Raw genomic sequence first — 22,984 nt, forward strand, 5'->3', positions numbered from 1 at the left:
TGGAACACGATCTGCTTACCCTTCCGGAGCACATGAGATCACCCCTAGTTTTTGGTGGGGTTCGTGTTGTTTATTCTTTAGTTTTCTATGTTGTGTCGTGTGTACTATTGTTTTTTCTGTTTTATTTGGCGTGTTCAGTTTGTTTTAGATTTATGAGTTTGACTGTCCCTTTGGTATCTATCGTCCCTCTTTTATTAAAGATAATAAAAGAAAAAAGAAAAGTACCAGTCTTTGTCCCCCAATAAGTGCCTGACATTTAATGTCAGACATAATGACGGATGCTGAAAATTTTTAAGACTATATCAAAGTGTGTAGTGTGAACCAGATAATAAAATGAATAATAATAATACCAGTCTGAAAATTTTCCATGCCAGTTTGGTTCTGCTGTAAATTGACATTTCAATCTGACCATTTCTATCAATCGTCCATCGGTTGTAGGGAACTATATTAAAATAACCATGTTAGAATTAGTATATGATAAATATAGATCAGGCCATTGCCAAGTTTTCTTTTTGCTCGTTCACATGGCGTTCAAAATTGTAATCCCTTTTCTCTATTTTGAAAATCATTTCATTAATCTAGCATCTGCTACATATGTTTTTTCCAATCCAATAAATTTTCTTCTGAATTTGTAAGGCGAAATGATATGAAAAGCAATTAAATATGTAAATATCCTCATTAAAAATGAAAATAAATAAAAACAAAATTAAATATTATACCTTCGTTGTAGCCGTTATAATGTGTAGATATCTTGTAAGGTCTTCATTCTCTTCTTCAAAACTAGTGTTCTAGATAAAGATAATTAGAAAAGTTACCATACATTAGTCAATGGGTTTTACAACCTATTCATAAGATTTTATTTTGTTCCATTAACGTGTGCTTATCTAATCATATATGCAATATATAAAAAAGATTTGATATAACTGTAACTTAGGCATTTATCCATTAGCGATGCAATGACGTAGAGTAAAGCAATATAAATGTCACCGCATGGTCCTTTTCATAGAGCAAGATCCCTATCGTATACATAAATAAGGCCGTTAGTTTTCTCGTTTGAATTGATTTACACTGTCATTTCAGGGCCTTTTATAGCTGACTATGTGGTATGGGCTCATTGTGGACGGTCGTTCGGTGGCCTATAGTTGTTAATTTCTGTGTCATTTTTGTCTCTTGTGGTGAGTTGACTCATTGACACTCATGCCTTCTTTTTATATATCCAATATAATAAAAGTTACACCAGTTTAAACGCGAAAAAACTAAAAGCGTGATGTATAAATAAAAAAGTTCACGAAAAAACAAGTAAGATACACAACAACCAACGACAACTACTGAATTGAAAACCCCTGACTTCGGTCGTGTATAACCTGTGTTCGATTGCTCATTTCTCTTCTTACAGCTGTCAATAATTTTACATGAGAACAAAAATGAAAATCGTTATAAAAACTCATGAGATCGTCAGAAGTACAAAAAGGAAACATAAAAAAAAAACCAATCTATGAGTGCTCGCAGTTACTGAAAGCCAGTTGCAAGCCATGTATAACTAATAAACAGATCAGGCAATGTGTGGTTTGTTGTTTTTGAGTTCGTTTTTTTTTTTTAACTTTTGATCATGCTGGTTTTACCCCCGTTTCATATAAAAAAAGTCTTTTTTTTATTGCCCTCGTGGTATTTCCTCGCCTTATTAATAATGATAATTATACAGTCGTGATCGAAAATTTCATTATTCTACGTTTTTTTTTTTTTGAAGTCGTTAGTTCAATTAGCGCCTACATCAAATGTAAAAAAAACCAATATTTATAATGGGTGAATTCTAGCCGTACTTCTCTGCTTATCGCCATATATTTAAGACTTCGAGTGATCGAGGCAAAGTCAGACGGTTACAGTTTAAAATATGGCATGATGACAATTGAATATATCATACGAATGGGTGGACAAACTCCCTCAGGCAAAGTTGGCTTTAGATGAATTTGGCTATTATTTTATTTAGATATTTCTGACATATAGCTCTTCAACGAATTTAGATACTTATCCATCTTCGGATTTTAAATGTTTCCTGATGAAGGTAGATCCAGAAAAGCGCTTCGGACGCTTTTTAGCCATGGCGTTGTCAGTTTATTTTTAACTTATGCGTTGGATTGTCCATTTGGTATCTTTGGTCACTCTTTAAGAAACAACTGCTAATGTGAACGTGAACTTACAACAATCTAGATCATTTATATATTGTAGTATTTACAAGGTCTTGTGTATTGTAACAACATATGAAATTACATTCTATATATAGTATTTGCAATAATATCTCTGATCTAATCTATTATTGTTGGATTCAATTATAGAAATGGATCTTTAAGTTGGGCCATATATAAATATTATAGCACTTTATTTGTAGATAAACCTTGAATAATATTTCATGTACTAATCAGTACAATTATAAATGAATATAATTGAATCCTTCTTCATCAAAAGTCTCAAGGCCATTGTACATCCAGTACCTATTATTTGTGGACTATAACGGTTAATATTTTAACTTCATCACGGTTTGAGTAATAGATAAACAAAAACTGATTGAGTGATGAGTTGTTTTTTAAAGAACTAAAAAGTATTGGGTTTAATTTGTCTAGAAAGAAAGATCATCAATTGTAAACAAGGCAATTGTAGGTAACCGTTGTTTAAAAGTCACATTGATAGAGAGAAAACAAATCCTTGTTACAAAGTAATAGTTATCAAAGGTACCAGGATTATAATTTAGTACGCGTTTCGTCAATAAAAAGACTCATCAGTGACGCTCAGATCAAAACAGTTAAAAAGCCAAACAAATACAAAGTTGAGGAGCATTGAGGACCCAAAATTCCAAAAAATTGTACCAAATACGGCTTAGGTAATCTACTTCAGGGGCTAAGAAAATCCTTAGTTTTTCGAAAAATTAAAAGTTTTTTAAAACCAGGGGAAATACATCAACTATAAGTGGAAAACAAAAAATCAACATAAACTCTGAAGTGAAACAAAAACAAACGCCAACATTTACGTTGTATAGAAACGAACTATTTGATAACAATTGCCATATTCTTGACTTTGTTAAGGACATTTTATTAATGTGAAAATGGTGGGTTGAACCTGGTTTAATTACATGCTTGAACCTTTTATCGAGCTTTTCAAAACTTTTCTGTGCGTGTTACATTTTAGTGTTTTATCGTTGTTCTCCTGTATATTTAATGCATTTCCATCGGTTTTAGTTTGTTACCCCGATTTTGTTTTTGTCCATGGATTTATGAGTTTGAACAGCGTTATACTACTGTTGCCTTTATTCAACTTTAATTTACACCACGGATAATTATTCATCATTTCCATACTTCTTTTTGGCTTTTAATTTAGCTTTTTCTTTCATTTACCTTTCTTCAACTTACGCCTTAGCTTTTTATCAAGCATTTCCGTATATACATGTATATATCGTTACCTAACGCCTCTGTTTTTCATTTAACATTTTCATATATTTATCTTTAATTAACACCTGTGCTTTTATTTTGGATTTCAAAACAGTAACCAATTCAACACCTTTCTTGAAGCATTTTTTTATATTCTGATATATCCAAACATTCACCAATCTACATAAGAAAATGATTATTCTAAGTCGGAAATATGACAGTTGTGCATTCGCTTGATGTGTTTGAGCTTTTGATATTGCCATTTGATAAGGGACTTTCATTTTAGAATTTTCCCAGAAGGTCGGTATTTTTCATTTCTTATTTTACTTTTGACTAAGGAATGACTGTAATATTTTTTTTTCTGTTTATGCAGAAATAACATAAAATATGTGGTGCATACTGAATAACGCGCGTAGCGGGTTATTTAACATTGTGCATCACATTTTTAATGTTATTTTGAATAGACCGACTAAATATTACAGTTATTTCTTATAATTTAATCCTTAATTTCATTTTAAATTGGCGTAAATCATAAAAAAAATGTGGATGACTTCATGGTCACATGACAAAATTGTGTCTATGATATGATAAACAAAACGACGTCAGCCAATCAGAAGACGCGTTACATCCAAAATTGAATTATTTGACAATAAATAATCTTACCTCAATGGATTCCAGCGTATGGTGGAATCCAGTATGTGTGAGTCTTTTGTCGTTTCTCCAACACACGAGTAGCGATCTATTCGAATACGACTTATACATAATGTAAAATAAGTTTTCTGGCGGATTTATATCTTGTGTATAAAATTCACAGATATCTCCAGTTAGATCGGATAAGGCATTCAACATGTTACCAATTTCTATCGACTCGTATGTCTTCATAATTCTATCAAAAGAAAGAAAAATATTATTACTCTAGAATTCACAAATTACAAAATAATGCTTAAGATTTAATTTTGCTCAAAATTAATCTCACGACTACACAAAACGTGGACCAAAATATCATAAACAACCGTACTCTGTTATACTTTGAAACGAAGATCACTCCGACTTACCGCAAACCGGATTACTAACTTTATATATATAAATGAACAATAAATGTATATCTTCAGGCATAATGAGTTTGTTGACTGTTATGGAATAACCGTTTCAAAGATGATATCGGATATGTTCTTTATGTCGTAACTACAATACCCATTCTTTTTCACGAACTTTGAATACCAAATTAGATTATTTACCGAATTTGTAATAATAGAAGCAACACGACGGGTGCCATATATGGAGCAGGATCTGATTACCCTCCTGGAACACCTTGTATTACCCCCATTGATTGGTTTGGTTCGTGTTGCTTAGTCTTTAGTTATCTATGGTTTGTCTTCTATACTATTATTTGTCTGTTTGTCTTTTTATTTTTAGCCATGGCGTTGACAGTTTATTTCCAATCTATGAGTTTGACTGTCCCTCTGGTAGTTTTCGTCCCTCCATTTCAGAAATATACAATTTTCATAATTCCTTATAGAGGAGACAGATACACAATACAAACCATATAATACAAAACACTCAGAAACACGAACACTATCAAAAACTAGTGGTGATCTTATGTGCTCCGGAAGGAAAAGCAGATGATGTTCCACGTGTGGCATCAAAATAATAGAAAGTCGGTTCGAGCACAATTTTCTAGGTCGGGAGCACTGAGCATAACAGTTTTTATGACCGTGAGACAGTTTTTAGTTAAGTCTATGATGCGTTTAAGACTGCTGTTTGTCTGCAGGTTGTTTATTCGTTTCATAATCACATGGAGGTGTTTAAGCGATTTCGTTTAGTGCGTTTTTATATAATTGGTATCTTCAGCCTTTTTTTCATATTTGCATTGCAAAAGACCCCAATTTTATGAATAAGAAGACGTGGTATATCCAAGTCACAATGTATTAAATAAAGGCAACAGTAGAATACTGCTGTTCGGATGTCATAAATCGATTGAGAGAAAGAAAATCCGGGTAACAAACTAAAACTGAGGTGAACACATCAACTATTAGAGGAAAACAACGAAACACCGAAACAATGAAATGCAACAAAAAAAAAATAAAGACAATGCAACACATAAAGCAACGAACTATAAGATAATAACTCCCATTTTCCTGATTTGATACAGATCATTTTAATTAAAAAATGTTGGCTTGAACATGGTTTAGAGGCTAACCAAACCTCCAGCTTTTATGGCATTTTAAAATATAAAACTTAAATTATAACATAACATGACAGAACCACAGTACAAATAAATGCATGTACATTATGGACAGAGAAATTCACAAACAAACATCAAACGTTAAAAAGTATAGGTCAAATTACGGCCTTCACAACGAGGCCTTGGTTATATTGACTGTTATTGTAATAAAATAATCCTTTAATGGTATTAGTAAGTTTGAGCTATTTTTATATATATAAACATATTAAATCATGTCCCATGATGTCAAGGGAAATGCTACAATTCCAATTGTCTAGCCATATATATAAATAATTAATTCATTTTTGTTCTTAAATCATTATCAAAATTCTAAATATCCGTTTTTAATTATCCGTTTCATAATGACATGGAGGTGTTTAAGCGATTGCGTTTAGCGAGTTTGTATATAATTGAGTTCTTCCGCCTTATTTTCGAATCATGGGGGTAATTTTGCATTGCAAAAGACCCCAATTTTATGAATAAAAAGACGAGGTATATAATGCACCTAATAGCATTTTGTTTCCAATAAAGTCAGTTTTACGAATCACCTATCTTTCCGTATCGTCTAAATGCTTTTATCTAGTTCGGAAGTGATTTTGTTTTACCGTGTTTAAGTAAGTTCCTTCCGCTATAGGTTTTCCTTATGTTTTTAATATATGTAAATTTCTTGGAGTAACACAATTCTTTATTATTATTCCTGAGAAGTTTACTAGGATAATTTGTATAAGATTACTAAATTTGCTGGTGATTTCAAAACAACCTGTTTTGATTTTGATGATCAACGTAAACAATATTTAAACGCTTTTTAAAGGAGTTTTTGTATATTATAAACTGGACCAATTTACTCATATACGTAAGTTTTTATCAAAAGTATCTGTTTGTGATTGACTTGGCCCAGTTTATACACCGATACATTTCTTAAAAAAAACCCATTTAAATGAAAACTCACATCAGTTATTTGCATTCCTCGTAATTGTTTTCTTATTTCATTGAAAACCTAGACATTAGGCTCTCTGTTTTTTTTTCCGATCCAATATGTCGAAAGACACCCATACATGTCTTCCCTAATTCTGATACATTGTATTTCTTAAGAATTGGAGATATGGAATTCTAGTCGAAACCTCTATTTAAATCTATATATCTGTCATTTAAATGGCATTCCCCTGCGCATGAATACAGTTATCGAAAAAATACTAAAATTTGCTATCTGATGATTTTTTTTATTAATGTCGAGCTGATCTGTGTTATTATCGTCGTCATCTTCTTTATATTGATTACAAAATCTAGGCGTCCATTAAAAAAATGAAACAACGCCAACAGCCACTGCTGGAAGTCCACGCGACCAATCATATAAATGGATTCCTAATATGCAAATTTTATAAACATAAGTCAGTGCTAATTCGCCTTTTCAGAATCGGAAGGACTGTAAATAATCTCATTGCTCGTGCAACATAATGAAAATGTCGTTACGTCATTGGTTGGATTTCCATTAGTTTGTACGTTGTTAACTAATCATCACGTTTTAGTGTTAGCATTTGAAAATATTACCCAGAATGCATTAGATTCTCAAACGGCGAAATATGTCATGCCATACTATATATAGATATAAGATGATGTGGTTGAGTGCCAATGAGACAACTATGAGTTCATTTAAACATGGGTAGTCAATATGTTTGCCATTTTCTTGATACCGTGTGTTAGCGAGAAAAGGTTCTCAAATACAATACATACTCGCGATAAAATTACCATAGAGCATGGTACTTTTGTAAGGTCACCATTTTGAATGGATGAAGCCAAAATATGATTCAAACAAATGAACAGACTTATGTAAACGTACTTATGTAAAGATTTAATTTAATATTCCAGAACCACCAACACAAATGTCCATGTTGATCTCCAGTATATGTTATGAAATGCATTGTTAAATGTGACGTCAATCACGTGATCTCTTGTGTATACATTATTGAATTGTGACGTCAATCACGTGATGTCCAGTGTCTAAGTTATTTAATTATTACGTCAATCACGTGAGCAAGATTGACCTACATGTTTCATTGTGACGTCAATCAAGTGCGCCAAAGTTATGTTGAAACTAAAACAAAGCCTTCGTTCCCAAGCGAAAAAGCGAAAAAGTACAACTGAGGATTATTATTGACTTGCATTTAAGGTTTTTGGTAATAGTCGGTGCATCATTACAAATTCATTAATTTGAATAACAAGAATTGCTTTTAAATATATATATATCGATTCTATTACTGCATCGAATGTAAAACGATATAAATCTATCCACTAGAGACAGATAAAATTTTAAAATTTACAAAGCAAAGTTATTTAATATTCAACTGTCGAGAGGGGATAACAATGATCGTAGTGTTGAAATCTTTTTTCTCTGACGCTTTAAGACGATATGAAGACAAACTTTCTGTGGTCCAATGATCTGCAAAAAGATGTTTTTTTTTTTCTGCTAGGCGTCATCAAACATGGTCTCATTTTTCATTATGTCTCAATAGGATATCAGCGAAATGCGAGAAAAATGAACCCCATTATCGAATATTGACCAATGAATAACCATGATTAAACGAATCACACATTGATTTATAACTTTATCTACAGATCATTAAAAGTATGAATAAGAATTTGAGAAACACATATGAACTTTGACAATAAAGTTCATTTTGGTACTCTCAAGAACATTCGCATTAATATATATCAAAATTTCGGTGCTGCCTTTTAAGTATATTAAAACACTCTCAATTATTGGCAAACACAAGGTGAAAGTAAATGTTCATGGTACCTATAAAATATTTCGATATTTTTCGAACAAATTCTATCATTGTTTTCTTTTTTATAAAAGAATTTCAGAAGGCAAATTGTAACCAGCATAATATTTTTCCAAAATTATAAAGTTTTAGTAAATGTGTAGCATACTTTGCATATTTGCAATGATTTTTGTATTGATAACTCGAAATTGTGACGACTTAAAATTTGTTCGTTGTTAAATATTTTCTAATTGTAATTCACCCTTTTCTATCTGTGCTTTTGACATACTCAGTGTAATACAGAAAAGTAATATGCACGTCAAATGTAGCAAAATTTGATTTATAAAACAAATGTAAACTTACTTGGCATACGCTTTTTCTAAAAGTGGTCCCCAGAATTCAGGAGGACTACCATAGGCCTGACAGTATAACAGACTATTTTGTAGACAAGGTAAATTATCATCTATAATGGTGTCCAACCAATCACCAAACCGCCATATATTGAACCGAAAAGCACCTGAAAATTTATAATACGTAAATGATTATATAAAAACTTGTGGAATAATTGCCAATGAGATAACAATTACTCTCAACCTAACCCCAAAATGAAAAAGAAGTTAACTATGATATGTCATCGTACGATCTTCAACAAAAAGCAAATCCCACACTGCATATGAACATAAATAATGTGGTGAGATTACAGCTTTAAGTGAACACTCAATCCGACCATAGCCAGAAGCAGTGATATAACAATACAACATACGAACACACTGTAAAATTAGATGCAATTGGATAGCCTCAAAGAGATCATCATTCATGTTTCATTCTCCTAGGAAACAGTAATTTACAAATATATATGATCTCACAGACAATAACTTGAATAACATTTACAGAGCTCAAAATATTTGGTTAAATAAAAAAAGTTATATTCATATTTTGTATATTGAAAAATGCTAAACATCTATATAGAAATACGGAGATGTGGTATGATTGTCAAATGAAAAAAAATATCTAAAAAAATTAAATGACGACGATAGTATTTCCAATTACAAGAAAAAATATAACAGTTGCATCCAATAAAATATATTTAAGATTTTAACAGCTATAAAAAAGAAAAGAAAACGCCTTTAATGTCTGATAGGAGTTTTACATTATTTTACTCAATAAACTTTGAAATCTTTCCACTAATTAGTCTTTATGACTTGCTTGAAATAAAATTTAATTAAATATAATAAAATAGTGTAGGGTCGTGTGATTGTGATTAATGTCATTCGTGAAATCGATGATTCTTAGTAAAAATAATGTTCTTTGATAAAGTCGTGATGACAGAATCAGACAAAATGTCCGCTACTGTGTCGTAAACTAGAATAATTTTAAGTACAATAAGACTTAGATGATTAATTTACATGCATGTAAAGTAAGGATCAATTATAATCGAATTTCCACTCAGAACTTCTGCACTTTCTATTATAAAACTGTGTATTATTTGTCATATAACTGTTTTACTGAATAAACCTTAACGCTATTCCCGGCTGACCTGAGAATCGGCCCCGCATGAACTGTTGACTTCATACAACAATCATTTTTCCATTGTGATATCAGATATCTTGTATAATTACGTCAAAACTTTACGGGAACTTGTGTGATGTCCAGTAATGGGGGACAAATAGCGATAAGGTGTATTCTTCCCTTGAACTGATCCGAAAACTGTTAGAACATGTGCTAGGGCAGAACTTCAATTAAATAGAGAATACAAATGGGAAATATATCAAAGAGAAACAAATATTTTAGCGGAGAACAATCAAACGAAAAAAATAAAATTACAAAAATTTTGAAATTTAGGACCCCAAGGAAAATTCAAAACGGAAAGTTCCTAATCAAATGGCAAAAGCAAAAGCTCAAATACATCAAACGAATGGAAATCTGTCATATTCCTGACTTGGCACTGACATTTTCATATGAAGAAAATGTTGTATTGAACCTGGTTTTAAAGCTAGCTAAACCTCTCACTTGTATAACAGTCGTATCAAATTCCAAAGAGAATAGACACAACAATAATTAAATCATTATTACAAAGAGAGTATGATTGGAATCACTGACACAAAAGTACGCTTATGTGGTGCAATTTGTATAAAATTATGTAATTACCAATATAATCGTTGATAAAACTTTGATCACAATTTCTATATCCCGGCATCAATTTTTCCAGGTAACGTACGCTCAAGGATGCAACGACGATAGCAGCCTGAAACCAGTCCCTTTTCTTAAACGATTTCCATGGAAATGGAGCATCCCATGTTCCACCAACTCCGCAAAAAGTTGCATCATTTTCTAAAATCTGAAGAAAAATTATAAATTATTATTTATGCAAAAGGTCCGTTTTAAATTATTGTTCTATATTTCAATGAATCCCATTTACAATATACACAAAAACAAGAATGTGTCCAAAGTATATGAATGCCTCACTCGCATTATCTGTTTTCACCGTGAAATTAGGGTCAAAAGTTTGGCTTTAAACTTGTACTTACATCAAAAACTACCTTGACCAAAATTCTTAACCAAACACTTTAACCTGAAGCAGGACAGATGGTCGAACGGACGAACGGAATAGTGATACGTAAAGGTACATAAACATATAATTTAAGAATACAAAACAAATGGCTAAAAATTAAACAATATAACGAAGGACTCCCTATTCATCCGTTAGATAGCCTCTACATTTCATTCTAGTTCAACAAAATTTATCATTTATCATTGATGTTGTATGATCGCAAACTCGTGATGATGCGTGACGTAAGTGCGACATCGAACTTCTAACTACGGAAAAATAGGCAATTTCCTAATTGCCTATAAATTTCAACTATAAATATTTTTATCCTTTTTTCCAATAAAAACATATCTTATGCCTTTATAAGTCTGATGTGGAAATAAGCAGAAGTTAGCGTGCAACATGATTGCAGTCTCACGTATTTGCACCGAGTGAAATATTGCTATTTTCATCAATCATGCGACATCCGAATATAGGTATAACCATTTAAAGCACTTAATATAGAAAGGAGATGAAGTTTGCTTGGTTGTTTTGCAGACTATTTAAAGGATCTAGTAGGATATTTCTTTAAATAATCTTCAGTGTTTAGGCCATTTTTAAAAAAAATGTTTGTACCTATTATTTTCTGTTCATTTCTGTAAATAAGTAAAAACTATACACTATTTATCTATATCCGATAATGTTTTGCCAATTTTCCTTTATTCATTTTTTTGCTCATGTTTTAAGTATTTGCAAATTAATTTTTATTCTGAAAAGCCAGTCTGTCTAGCAGATAGATTGTAAAATCAGCTAGCATTCTACATTTGCTTGTTTCTGAATACTAAATATGCATTGCAAGTATATTATATCGTTACACTTGTATGTTATGATTTATCTAAAATATGTTTAAACTAACCCTCTATGTAGATAACAATTTTCAACATTTAGTCCTACATTTCATACGAAATAAATCGGAAACAAAACCAAACGCTTTAAGCATTTTTGAGCAGACTATATAGAGAATAATGTTCAAATTAATAAGGATGTATTGTGAATTATCAAGAACTAATATCTATTTGTCCCAGGCTTTTAGATTATTATATATTGTTTTTTTTCTTCTAAAACACAATAATCTGATAAAACAAGAGCACTTCCGGGTTCTCGTTGACATAGACATATTGCTGTTCAATATAAGTCCCACGTGTCTAGGATATGCAAAATTGTCGATGACTCAACAAATTTCAGTTGTAGGGGTATTAGATATGTTTCTCTAGTCGTTCATTAATTTGATACAAATTGAATTGCACAAAACCAATAAAGCTTTAAAAAAAAGTTAAATCACAAAAATACTGAACTTAGAGGAAAATCAATTCGGAAAGTCCATAATCACATGGCAAAATCAAATAACAAAACGCATCAAAAACGAATGGACAAGAACTTTCATATTAAGCAGTCTCATAAACTTGGCAGATAATTATTTTTGTCAAGTCAAAAATGAAGTTCTGCATGTTTTCTGGTTTTAATAATTATTCATCCATGATATCTTTACATATTTTTTCTTAAGGAACATCTTCTTATTGATTACTTCAAACTGATATATCACTGTGGTTGTTTATTTAACGCATCAATGTAAATATAGCGGAATTTGACGAGACTGTCATTAAAGTGAGAGGGATACCGCTTTAAAACCAGGTTTAATCCACCATTTTCTACATTTGAAAATGCCTGTACCAAGTCAGGAATATGACAGTTCTTGTCCATTTGTTTTTGATGCGTTTTGTTATTTGATTTTGCCATGTGATTATGGATTTTTGAATTGATTTTCCTCTAAGTTCAGTATTTTTGTGATTTTACTTTTTTCAATAAAGATAGAGTTGGGTAATATGGTAATTAAACATCGCTAAAACCATATAAGCAACATATGAGATCGTAATGGAAACTTTAGACGTATATTTTGCAAATATATAACCATCTGATTTATAAGATGACCTTAGTATGGCGTTCATTTTCACCGATTTAGTATATATTTGTTTAGGGGCCAGCTGAAGGACACCTCCGAGTGCGGAAATTTCTCACTACATTGAAGACCTGTTGGCGACTTTCTGCTGTTGTTTTCTTCTACGGTCGGGTTGTTGTCTCTTGGACACATTCCCTATTTCCATTCTCAATTTTATTAGGTGGTATTGACAGTTCTGTTACCGTTTATTTGGTTTTAAAGATAAGACACGTTGTCCCCTTTTGTAGTGGGTGCTACATATTTTAGAAAGCACACAGTTTTATTTAGTCCTTTAATGTTTGGTAAATTGTTACTTTTTGTATTTCATAATTCTTTAAAGAATGGCATCAATATCTATTCTAAAAACACAGAATTAATTCAAACACACATGAATGACCTATTACCTATCCAAAAAACGCTTATCAATTAAAAGTTGATTATACTATGTTTATATGGTATAATGCTTTCTTTGCACAAGTTTTCCTCCTATTCCCACATGAAATTTTAACTTTACTACTAGATTTATAAAAAGTGGGAATAGGAGGAATGAACCAAAAGTGCCACTAGTAGTCAACACACAACGCTCTGACATGAAATATTATTTTGTCTGAATTTTTCATAAAATCAACTGCAGAGCAATAAGTGTGAATTTATTTGAAACACTTATCGATTTTTCTTTCTTCAGGTAAAGTTGACTCTATATAAAAAAGAAGATGTGGTATGATTGCTAATGAGTCAACTCTCCACAAGTGACCAAAATAACACAGAAATTAGCAACTATAGGTCACCGTACGGCCAGTAAATGTATTTGAAGTAATGGATTTGCATTGCCTTTATACTAAATTCATCATTATGGTTTTCGATTTTTTTTCCAAAATTTAACTGAATATTCTTTGCTATTCTAGTAATAAAATGTAAGGTTTGTCTATGACCACGGTGACAAGATTATCTATAAGGATTTGAGTGGGATGAACAGAACATATAATAATGGATAAAAAGTGCAAAACAAAAGGAATGAAGATATACAGAAAAGAGAAACATCAGTCAAAACACAGAAAAGAATAGAGAAAATCTGGCTATAACTTTAACAAAATAAGGTAACGAAGGCCCTTATACGTCCGCCAGGTAGCCCCCAAATTTGATGTCTAGTTCTTCCAGTTTTATTTTTATATATCCTTGAACTAACGAATTAAACGTAGTAATGGAAATCAAGATATATATGATTGCAAACTCGCGATGATGAGTGACTTCAGAACGTCATCGAACTTCAAAATACGGGAATGAACGCAATTTTATAATTGCTAATAAACTTTAAAAATATATATTTATATCTTATTTTCCAATAATAACAAAAGTCATGTCTTCGGCAGTGCCGTTATATGTCTGATACGAAAATAAACAGAGGTGAAATTAACAGAAGTTATCGTGTAATATGCATTCTCACGTATTTGCACTGAGTGAAATATCGCTATTTTCAGGAATCACGCGACGTCAGACTATAAATATAACTCTTTAGTGCACTTAATATACAAATATGGAGATGAAGTCTGCATCTGTTATTTTTGCAGACTATGAACGAGGGTCTAATCAGGGGTCTTTTATTTCGATACTCTAATGTTTGTAAGTCCTTTTTGTCTATTATCTAAATGTTTTTCTCATTATTCTCTGTTCTTTCCTGTATTTAAGTCCCCATTAATCTCTATTCTAAATCGTTTTTGCAAATTTTGTTCATCAGTTTTTATTGTAAAATTTTCTGTAGCATTAGCATATAATTCTATAGTAATTTAATTTTGGATGTAACGCGTCTTCTGATTGGCTGACGTTGTTTTGTTCATCAGCTCAATGACATAATTTTGTCATGTGACAGTGACGTCATCGATATTTTCTCATGGCTTACTCCGGTTTAAAATGGAATTTAGAAAACACTTTAAAATAACCCGCTACGAGCGTTATTCAGTGTGCACCAGATTTTTTATGTTGTTTCTTCATAGACAGAAAAAATATTACAGTCATTCCTTAAATTATCTGTCAACCCCGGTTTGCCTCTTAAAGAGACAGATTTGTAAAAACAATTTTGCTTGTTTCAAAGTTTTAAATATGTTTTCAATATAGATAAGGAGATATGGTATGGGTGACAATGAGACAACTCTTCGTCAAAATCACAGTTTTGTAAAAGTAAACCATTAAAGGTCAATTTTAGCCTTCAACACGGAGACATGTCTCACACCAAACAGCAAGCTATAAATGGCCCCCATAAATGGCTAGTGCAAAAACATTGTATTATATCGTCACATGCATGTTATATCTGTTCTATGGTCGGGTAGCTGTCTCTTTGACACATACCCCATTGATATTCTCAATTTTATGATTTATCTAAAATATTTTTTACTAGCCCCAGTAAGATCTCTATGTATAATGTAGAGAATAATTTTCAACATTCAGTCATCAATTTCATTCAAAATAAATTGAAAACAAAACCAAACGCTTGAAGCATTTTTTTGCAGACTATTTAGAGAATAATGTTCATATTAATAAGGGTGTATTGAGCATTATCAAGAACTAATATATATTTGTCTCAGGCATTTATATATTGGTTTTTCGAAAGAACAATAACCCGATCAAACAAGAGAACTTCCGGTTCTTGTTGACATAGACACATAGTTGTTCAATATTAGTCCAACGTGTCCCTAGATATGAAAAAGTGTCGATGACTCAACAAATTTTAGTTGTAGGAATATTTATTTTTTAACATATTTTTTCTTTATTCGGTCATTAATTTGATACAAACTGAATGTACAAAATAAGCTTCAAGCATGTTTGCAAACTTGGCATAGAATTATCGTTGTCAAGTCAAAAATGACGTTCTATATGTTTTCTAGTTTTAATATTTATTCATCCAAGATATAATTATATACATGGCTATATGTTTCTTAAGAGAGCTCTTCTTACTAAGTCAGGAATATATAACATTTGATGTGTTTGTGCCGTTTAATTAGAGTCTTTCCATTTTAAATTTCCTGGGAATTTGGTATTTTTGTAATTTTTGTAAATTTACTTTTTTTATTGATTACACAGGATGAGTACTCAATAAAAATAGAATAGGTACACATGGTAATAAAACATCGCTAAAACCATAGAAGCAATATCTATGTTCGTAATGGCAAATTTAGACGTTCATTATTCAAATATTTAACCATCTAATTTACCATAAGATGATCAAACGAACAGTTTATGAAGTCCTCAGGAATACAATTTCTGTGTCTACGATAAACATTGTAACCTTCATTAAATCGTGCGAATCCAAGATATTAGAGAGTTGAAATATTTTTTTTAAACCAAGAGAGTATAAATACACGTACAACTTTAACAAGTCGTTCGAGTAATATTATAATATTGCAACTACTTCCGGTGAGACTATCGGTATATTAAAGAACTGCATGCTTCCTTTTATAATTTTAGTTGGGTGTAAAAGCGTTGAACGAAGCACATTTGCGCTTAATATTAAACGATCAACGCTTTTTCAACCTGCTAAAATTATAAAAAGAAGCATTCAATTCGTAATTATATTTTTGAAAATGCTACTACCATGCAATTAAGAGTAATATTAAGCCAATCATTGGTTTTTCTATGCATTTGCTTAGCGTTGTCATTGATAGCACGTGCAGCAATTACTGTTGTATTTCATACGGAAATAAGATTTGATATTGCATGCCTAGTGATTGTTTTTAGCCAATCAAAATCACGGATTCTAATGAAACCTACATGTACTGTAATAATGAGACAATAAAGTACACATTGTACGGTTTTTCTAAGCAATACAAAATCTCTTAGTTTAAACATACAAAACTATATCGACAAAATCTCGTGACTCAACATGAATTCATCAACTATGTAATAGAAGGAAATCAAAATGTCAAAGTAGTGAAACCAATAGATGTATACACGACATCATAGACTCGGTGACATCCTGTATGGCTGAAAAGAACAATAATGGGGAAATAGTACCTTAGTTACTTTACTTTTAATCAGGTTGACATGGATGTACCGTTTATACTTGGTGTGTTGGTAAGGTCGTGTGTACGCTTAACAATTTCGTTTTACAAGTCCGTCTTAATAAAGTATGTACTTAGATCAGGTTTAGGAATTTCTGTTTATAATTGGTGTGTTGGTAAGGTCGTGTGTACGCTTAACAATTTCGTTTTAATTTATCGTTTTAGATCTTCAATTAAGGATGTACTTAGGTCAGGTTTAGGAATTTCTGTCAGATGTTCAGACTCATTGTTTTTTTACTACGATACAGAGTAAATAATTTGCACCATAACACTCATTTTCTTTCCATATATGGTCTTATCGGGGCCTTTTATAGCTGACTATGCGGTATGGGCTTTGCTCATTGTTGAAGGCCGTACGGTGACCTATAATTGTTAATGTCTGTGTCATTTTGTCTTTGGTGAATAGTTGTCTAATTGGCAATCATACCACATCTTCTTTTTTATATTTACCAAAATTCAAAGATATTGTAGATTTCTTTTAACTCGTTTTGAGACCCGTAAAATACAAATATTTGCAACATCAATTTAAACAGAGAATACAATAATATAGCCGTCGAAACCTAATGTTTTAGACAAATACCAGACACCTACAAGACTAATGACACAACATATTCACAAGGGAGAAAATGGTTCATAGGTGTCCAATATCACTGGCTTTTGTTACATATTAAACAGTGAACACTTTAATTTGGTATCAAACCTAATGTTTGTAGACCCTGACCAGACACCTACAAGACTAATGACACAATATATTCACAGGAGAGAAAATGGTTCATAGGTGTCCAATATCACTGGCTTTAGTTACATATCAAACAGGGAATTTGGTATCAAAACCTAATGTTTGTAGACGCAGACGAGACATCTACAGGAATATTGACACAATCAGTCACAGACAAGATTAGTGTTTTATGATAAAAATAAATAAGTGTTATATTCATGCAGTTCTGTCTTATTTAAGTTCTACTCAATTTATTTAGGAATAACCATGCCAAATTGTTATTAAGCTTATGGTCCGTTATTCTCTTGTCTTTACATTAAGCATTAATCTCTAAATCCTTATTCCCTTCAATGCTTCAATTTTTTTCTATTGTTCATCTTACTTCAAATCCAATATAGGCCATATATTAGCTTTACTAAGTCTGATTGATGTACATGTTCTACTTCCTATAGCAATAGTCGCACCCAGATAGGTAGCATGTGTTTGTTATAAGCAATATATTTTTTTTGAAAACGCACTGTAAAAGTGACATGTAAGAATTTCTCTATCATCATGATTATACATTTTCTTCTCGGTTCTACGGCAATTGTTGCATCCAGATAGTAAGCATGTGTTTGTTAAGAGAATCAAGCAATAAATTTAAAAATAAAACGCACTATAAAAGTGACATGTTAGAATTTCCCTATCATCATGACTATACATTTTCATCTCGGTATAGCAATGGCCGTACCCAGATGGATAGCATAATGTTTGTTATAAGCATCAAGAAATTAATTTAAAAATAAAACGCACTGTCAAAGTGACATGTTAGAATTTCCCTATCATCATAATTATACATTTTCTCCTCGATTTAGCAATAGCCGTACCCAGATCGATAGCATATGTTTGTTATAAATATCAAGAAATAAATTATAAAAAAACGCACGGTAAATTTTAAGTGACATGTTAAAATTTCTCTATCATCATGATTATACATTTTTCCCTCGATTTAGCAATGGCCGTACCCAGATGGATAGCATATATTTGTTATAAATATCAAGAAATAAATTTAAAAAAACGCACTGTAAATTTTAAGTGACATGTAAAAAATTCCCTATCATCATGACTATACATTTTATCCTCGGTACTACAGCAATGGTTGCATTCAGATAGTTAGCATATGTTTGTTATAAGTATCAAGCAATAATTTAAAAAAAAATGTTCTATAAAAGTGACTTGTTAGAATTTCTCTATCATCATGATTATACATTTTCTCCTCGATTTAGCAATGGCCGTACCCAGATGTATAGCATATGTTTGTTATAAGTATCAAGAAATATATTTTTTTGAAAACACACTGTAAAAGTGACATGTTAAAATTTCCCAATCATCATAATTATACATTTTATCCTCGGTACTACAGCAATGGTTGCATCCAGATATTTAGCATGTGTTTGTTATAAGTATCAAACAATAAATTAAAAAAAAATGCAATGTCAAAGTGACATGTTAGAATTTCCCTATCATCATGACTATACATTTTTATCTCGTTTAATACTACAGCAATGGTTGTACCCAGATAGTTAGCATGTGTTTGTTATAAGTATCAAGCAATAAATTAAAAAAAAACTGCACTATGTTAGAATTTCTCTTTTATGTTATAGTTATTGACCAAGCAAGTCGGTATATGGGATTTAATCTGCACAGCACGAGATGACACAATAACCCGAACGACGTAGGAGTTCGGGTTATTGGGTCATCTCGTGCTGTGCAGATTAAATTCCATATACCGATTTGATTGGCCAATAACTGTTTTAACACATGACGCAATCAATTTACGTTAACGTTTTAGAAATGTTGACGTCATTCCGCAATCCACGGATCCTAGGAAAATTTCTTGTAGGGTAAAGTAAGGCGAAAATACGACTTTGGTAAGTTTAAAATTTATATTTTTTTTCATATTTAGACTCATTCTAAAATTGGGATTTAATGGTATATTTTTTTTCATCGTTTCCACAGGCGCTTGGGTATATGATAAAAAAAAATGTTTTGTTGATTAAAATATTTCCGTTAAATTTATTCCCCATTTTCATTTAGTTGGTGACGATTAAGACTTTCACAAACTGTGTACTTTCGGTGTATGAATAAAAAAAAAACATAACTGCAAGGGTTATTGAGTTTAAATCAGAACAATTGCTTTTGAATTTCTCAATGATATGCTTAGAGAGAAAAAGAAACGAGGAAGATATTATATTACCTAAATTTAAAATGTATAATAAACAGAAAATACGTTTCTCTTTCAAAACCTTTTACTCCCCGCAACCCCGTCCCCCCCCCCCCCCCCCCCCCCAATCTCTTTTTATCTTCTGTATTGCTTTTTAAGACACGTCAGTCTAAATGAAGTCTGATTGATCTCCAGCTAATCCCCCTGTTTTAAAACAAACTGAAATATGGTCCTCATTAAATTCGATCCAAAAATAGTTCCTTTATATTCGGATATTCAAAAAGTCGTTATAAATTCCATTGAGTCTGAAACTAATCTAAATCAGATTGATTTATTTATATTCGAATATTCTTAGATACAATTCTTTTTGGGCAGAAATTAACAAAAATTGTTTTATCTTTCTTTTTTACTTTAAAACACTGATATAGATTTACGTTGTACACAAAATATAATAAAATAGTTTATGTCCCAGCTTCAAGATAAAAAAAAATTGAAGGAATGAGAAACATTTCTTTTTCCTATTTTGAAACTACGATGTTTGCACGAAGTTTATCTTTGTCGTAATTTCAAGGCAGATGGCAGACTCGAGGGTGGGGGCGAACAGGTCGTTAACCCTTGGATTTGACAAAGTATCGTGTTTTAGCTTCAAAACGTCAATATTGTCTTTAGTCTCGCTACACTCGGGGATTTTTTTTTAATTTGATAGAATAACGCCCCTTTCAAAACCCAAGAACCGCCCCTAAAGGTAAAAATAGATTTGAACTGTGCAGTTATCTGAGGTAGTTAATGCACACCTTAGCTGTGTATTATCCAGATTATACCACAGTAAGAACAAAGAGATTTTACTCTTGCCATGTGTTAACATGATTATAAAACATAAAAATGTCGCAATTCTAAGAAAGAAACAATAACCCACACATCCAGGAAAATCCATATAGACAATGATAAACCTTGTGTCTTCATTTTTTATTATGTAATCTTTCTGGTAAAACACTTGTTAGTTGATTAATGGAAAACATGGACACGAAACAGTTTTAACCTTGTACATGTAATAACGATTCGGAGCAATTTGTCATGAGAATACAATAATATAGCCGTCGAAACCTAATGTTTTAGACAAATACCAGACACCTACAAGACTAATGACACAACATATTCACAAGGAAGAAAATGGTTCATAGGTGTCCAATATCACTGGCTTTTGTTACATATTAAACAGTGAACACTTTAATTTGGTATCAAAACCTAATGTTTGTAGACCCTGACCAGACACCTACAAGACTAATGACACAATATATTCACAGGGGAGAAAATGGTTCATAGGTGTCCAATATCACTGGCTTTAGTTACATATCAAACAGGGAATTTGGTATCAAAACCTAATGTTTGTAGACGCAGACGAGACATCTACAGGAATATTGACACAATCAGTCACAGACAAGATTAGTGTTTTATGATAAAAATAAATAAGTGTTATATTCATGCAGTTCTGTCTTATTTAAGTTCTACTCAATTTATTTAGGAATAACCATGCCAAATTGTTATTAAGCTTATGGTCCGTTATTCTCTTGTCTTTACATTAAGCATTAATCTCTAAATCCTTATTCCCTTCAATGCTTCAATTTTTTTCTATTGTTCATCTTACTTCAAATCCAATATAGGCCATATATTAGCTTTACTAAGTCTGATTGATGTACATGTTCTACTTCCTATAGCAATAGTCGCACCCAGATAGGTAGCATGTGTTTGTTATAAGCAATATATTTTTTTTGAAAACGCACTGTAAAAGTGACATGTAAGAATTTCTCTATCATCATGATTATACATTTTCTTCTCGGTTCTACGGCAATTGTTGCATCCAGATAGTAAGCATGTGTTTGTTAAGAGAATCAAGCAATAAATTTAAAAATAAAACGCACTATAAAAGTGACATGTTAGAATTTCCCTATCATCATGACTATACATTTTCATCTCGGTATAGCAATGGCCGTACCCAGATGGATAGCATAATGTTTGTTATAAGCATCAAGAAATTAATTTAAAAATAAAACGCACTGTCAAAGTGACATGTTAGAATTTCCCTATCATCATAATTATACATTTTCTCCTCGATTTAGCAATAGCCGTACCCAGATCGATAGCATATGTTTGTTATAAATATCAAGAAATAAATTATAAAAAAACGCACGGTAAATTTTAAGTGACATGTTAAAATTTCTCTATCATCATGATTATACATTTTTCCCTCGATTTAGCAATGGCCGTACCCAGATGGATAGCATATATTTGTTATAAATATCAAGAAATAAATTTAAAAAAACGCACTGTAAATTTTAAGTGACATGTAAAAAATTCCCTATCATCATGACTATACATTTTATCCTCGGTACTACAGCAATGGTTGCATTCAGATAGTTAGCATATGTTTGTTATAAGTATCAAGCAATAATTTAAAAAAAAATGTTCTATAAAAGTGACTTGTTAGAATTTCTCTATCATCATGATTATACATTTTCTCCTCGATTTAGCAATGGCCGTACCCAGATGATTAATGGAAAACATGGACACGAAACAGTTTTAACCTTGTACATGTAATAACGATTCGGAGCAATTTGTCATGATTGCACTTTAAAATACCTTTTTATTTAACTTTAGTTACAGAAATCTTAATGTCTAGTATATCATATCATGTTATACAAATAATAAAGCAATAAGTCGTAGTAAAATTGGAAGATACCTGAATTTACATCTCAAGAAAAACTTTACATAATGGTAGGGAAATTGTGAAGGTTATTTTAAATGCCAGGAGAAAAATAAAAAAAACCAGCATGATATACATGATATACTTGAACAACGTGCATGAGCATTTACGATTTCACCTACTGAAACAAAGTGTTTCATATAGATGCATGTTTTTTCTGTGGACTTGTAATGGAAACCGGCATCAAAAATCGTATCATTAAAAAAAGATATGAGGAGAAAAGAAAGCAAATACTTCCTTTTATTAAGAACGTTTTTTTTAGTTTTGATTTGCTTCAGGTCTGTAAGTGAATTTTATCGTATATTTTAGTAGTATCGTTGGCACA

The 22,984-nt window shown here is 31.5% G+C and overlaps 1 protein-coding gene across 1 annotated transcript in view; it reads right to left on the reverse strand.

The window, feature by feature from the left end:
- Positions 1-22,984, reverse strand: part of LOC134690220 (calpain-3-like) — a 47,136-nt gene that overhangs the window by 6,872 nt on the left and 17,280 nt on the right. The window contains exons 2-6 of the mRNA XM_063550196.1: positions 10,551-10,740; positions 8,766-8,919; positions 4,083-4,305; positions 720-788; positions 351-442 (exon numbers count right to left, since the gene is read on the reverse strand). Coding sequence (XP_063406266.1) covers positions 351-442; positions 720-788; positions 4,083-4,305; positions 8,766-8,919; positions 10,551-10,740 — 728 coding nt within the window. The remainder of the gene's footprint in view (positions 1-350; positions 443-719; positions 789-4,082; positions 4,306-8,765; positions 8,920-10,550; positions 10,741-22,984) is intronic.

The sequence above is a fragment of the Mytilus trossulus genome, chromosome 11, assembly GCF_036588685.1.
Source record: "Mytilus trossulus isolate FHL-02 chromosome 11, PNRI_Mtr1.1.1.hap1, whole genome shotgun sequence".
Taxonomy (NCBI): Eukaryota; Metazoa; Mollusca; class Bivalvia; order Mytilida; family Mytilidae; genus Mytilus; species Mytilus trossulus.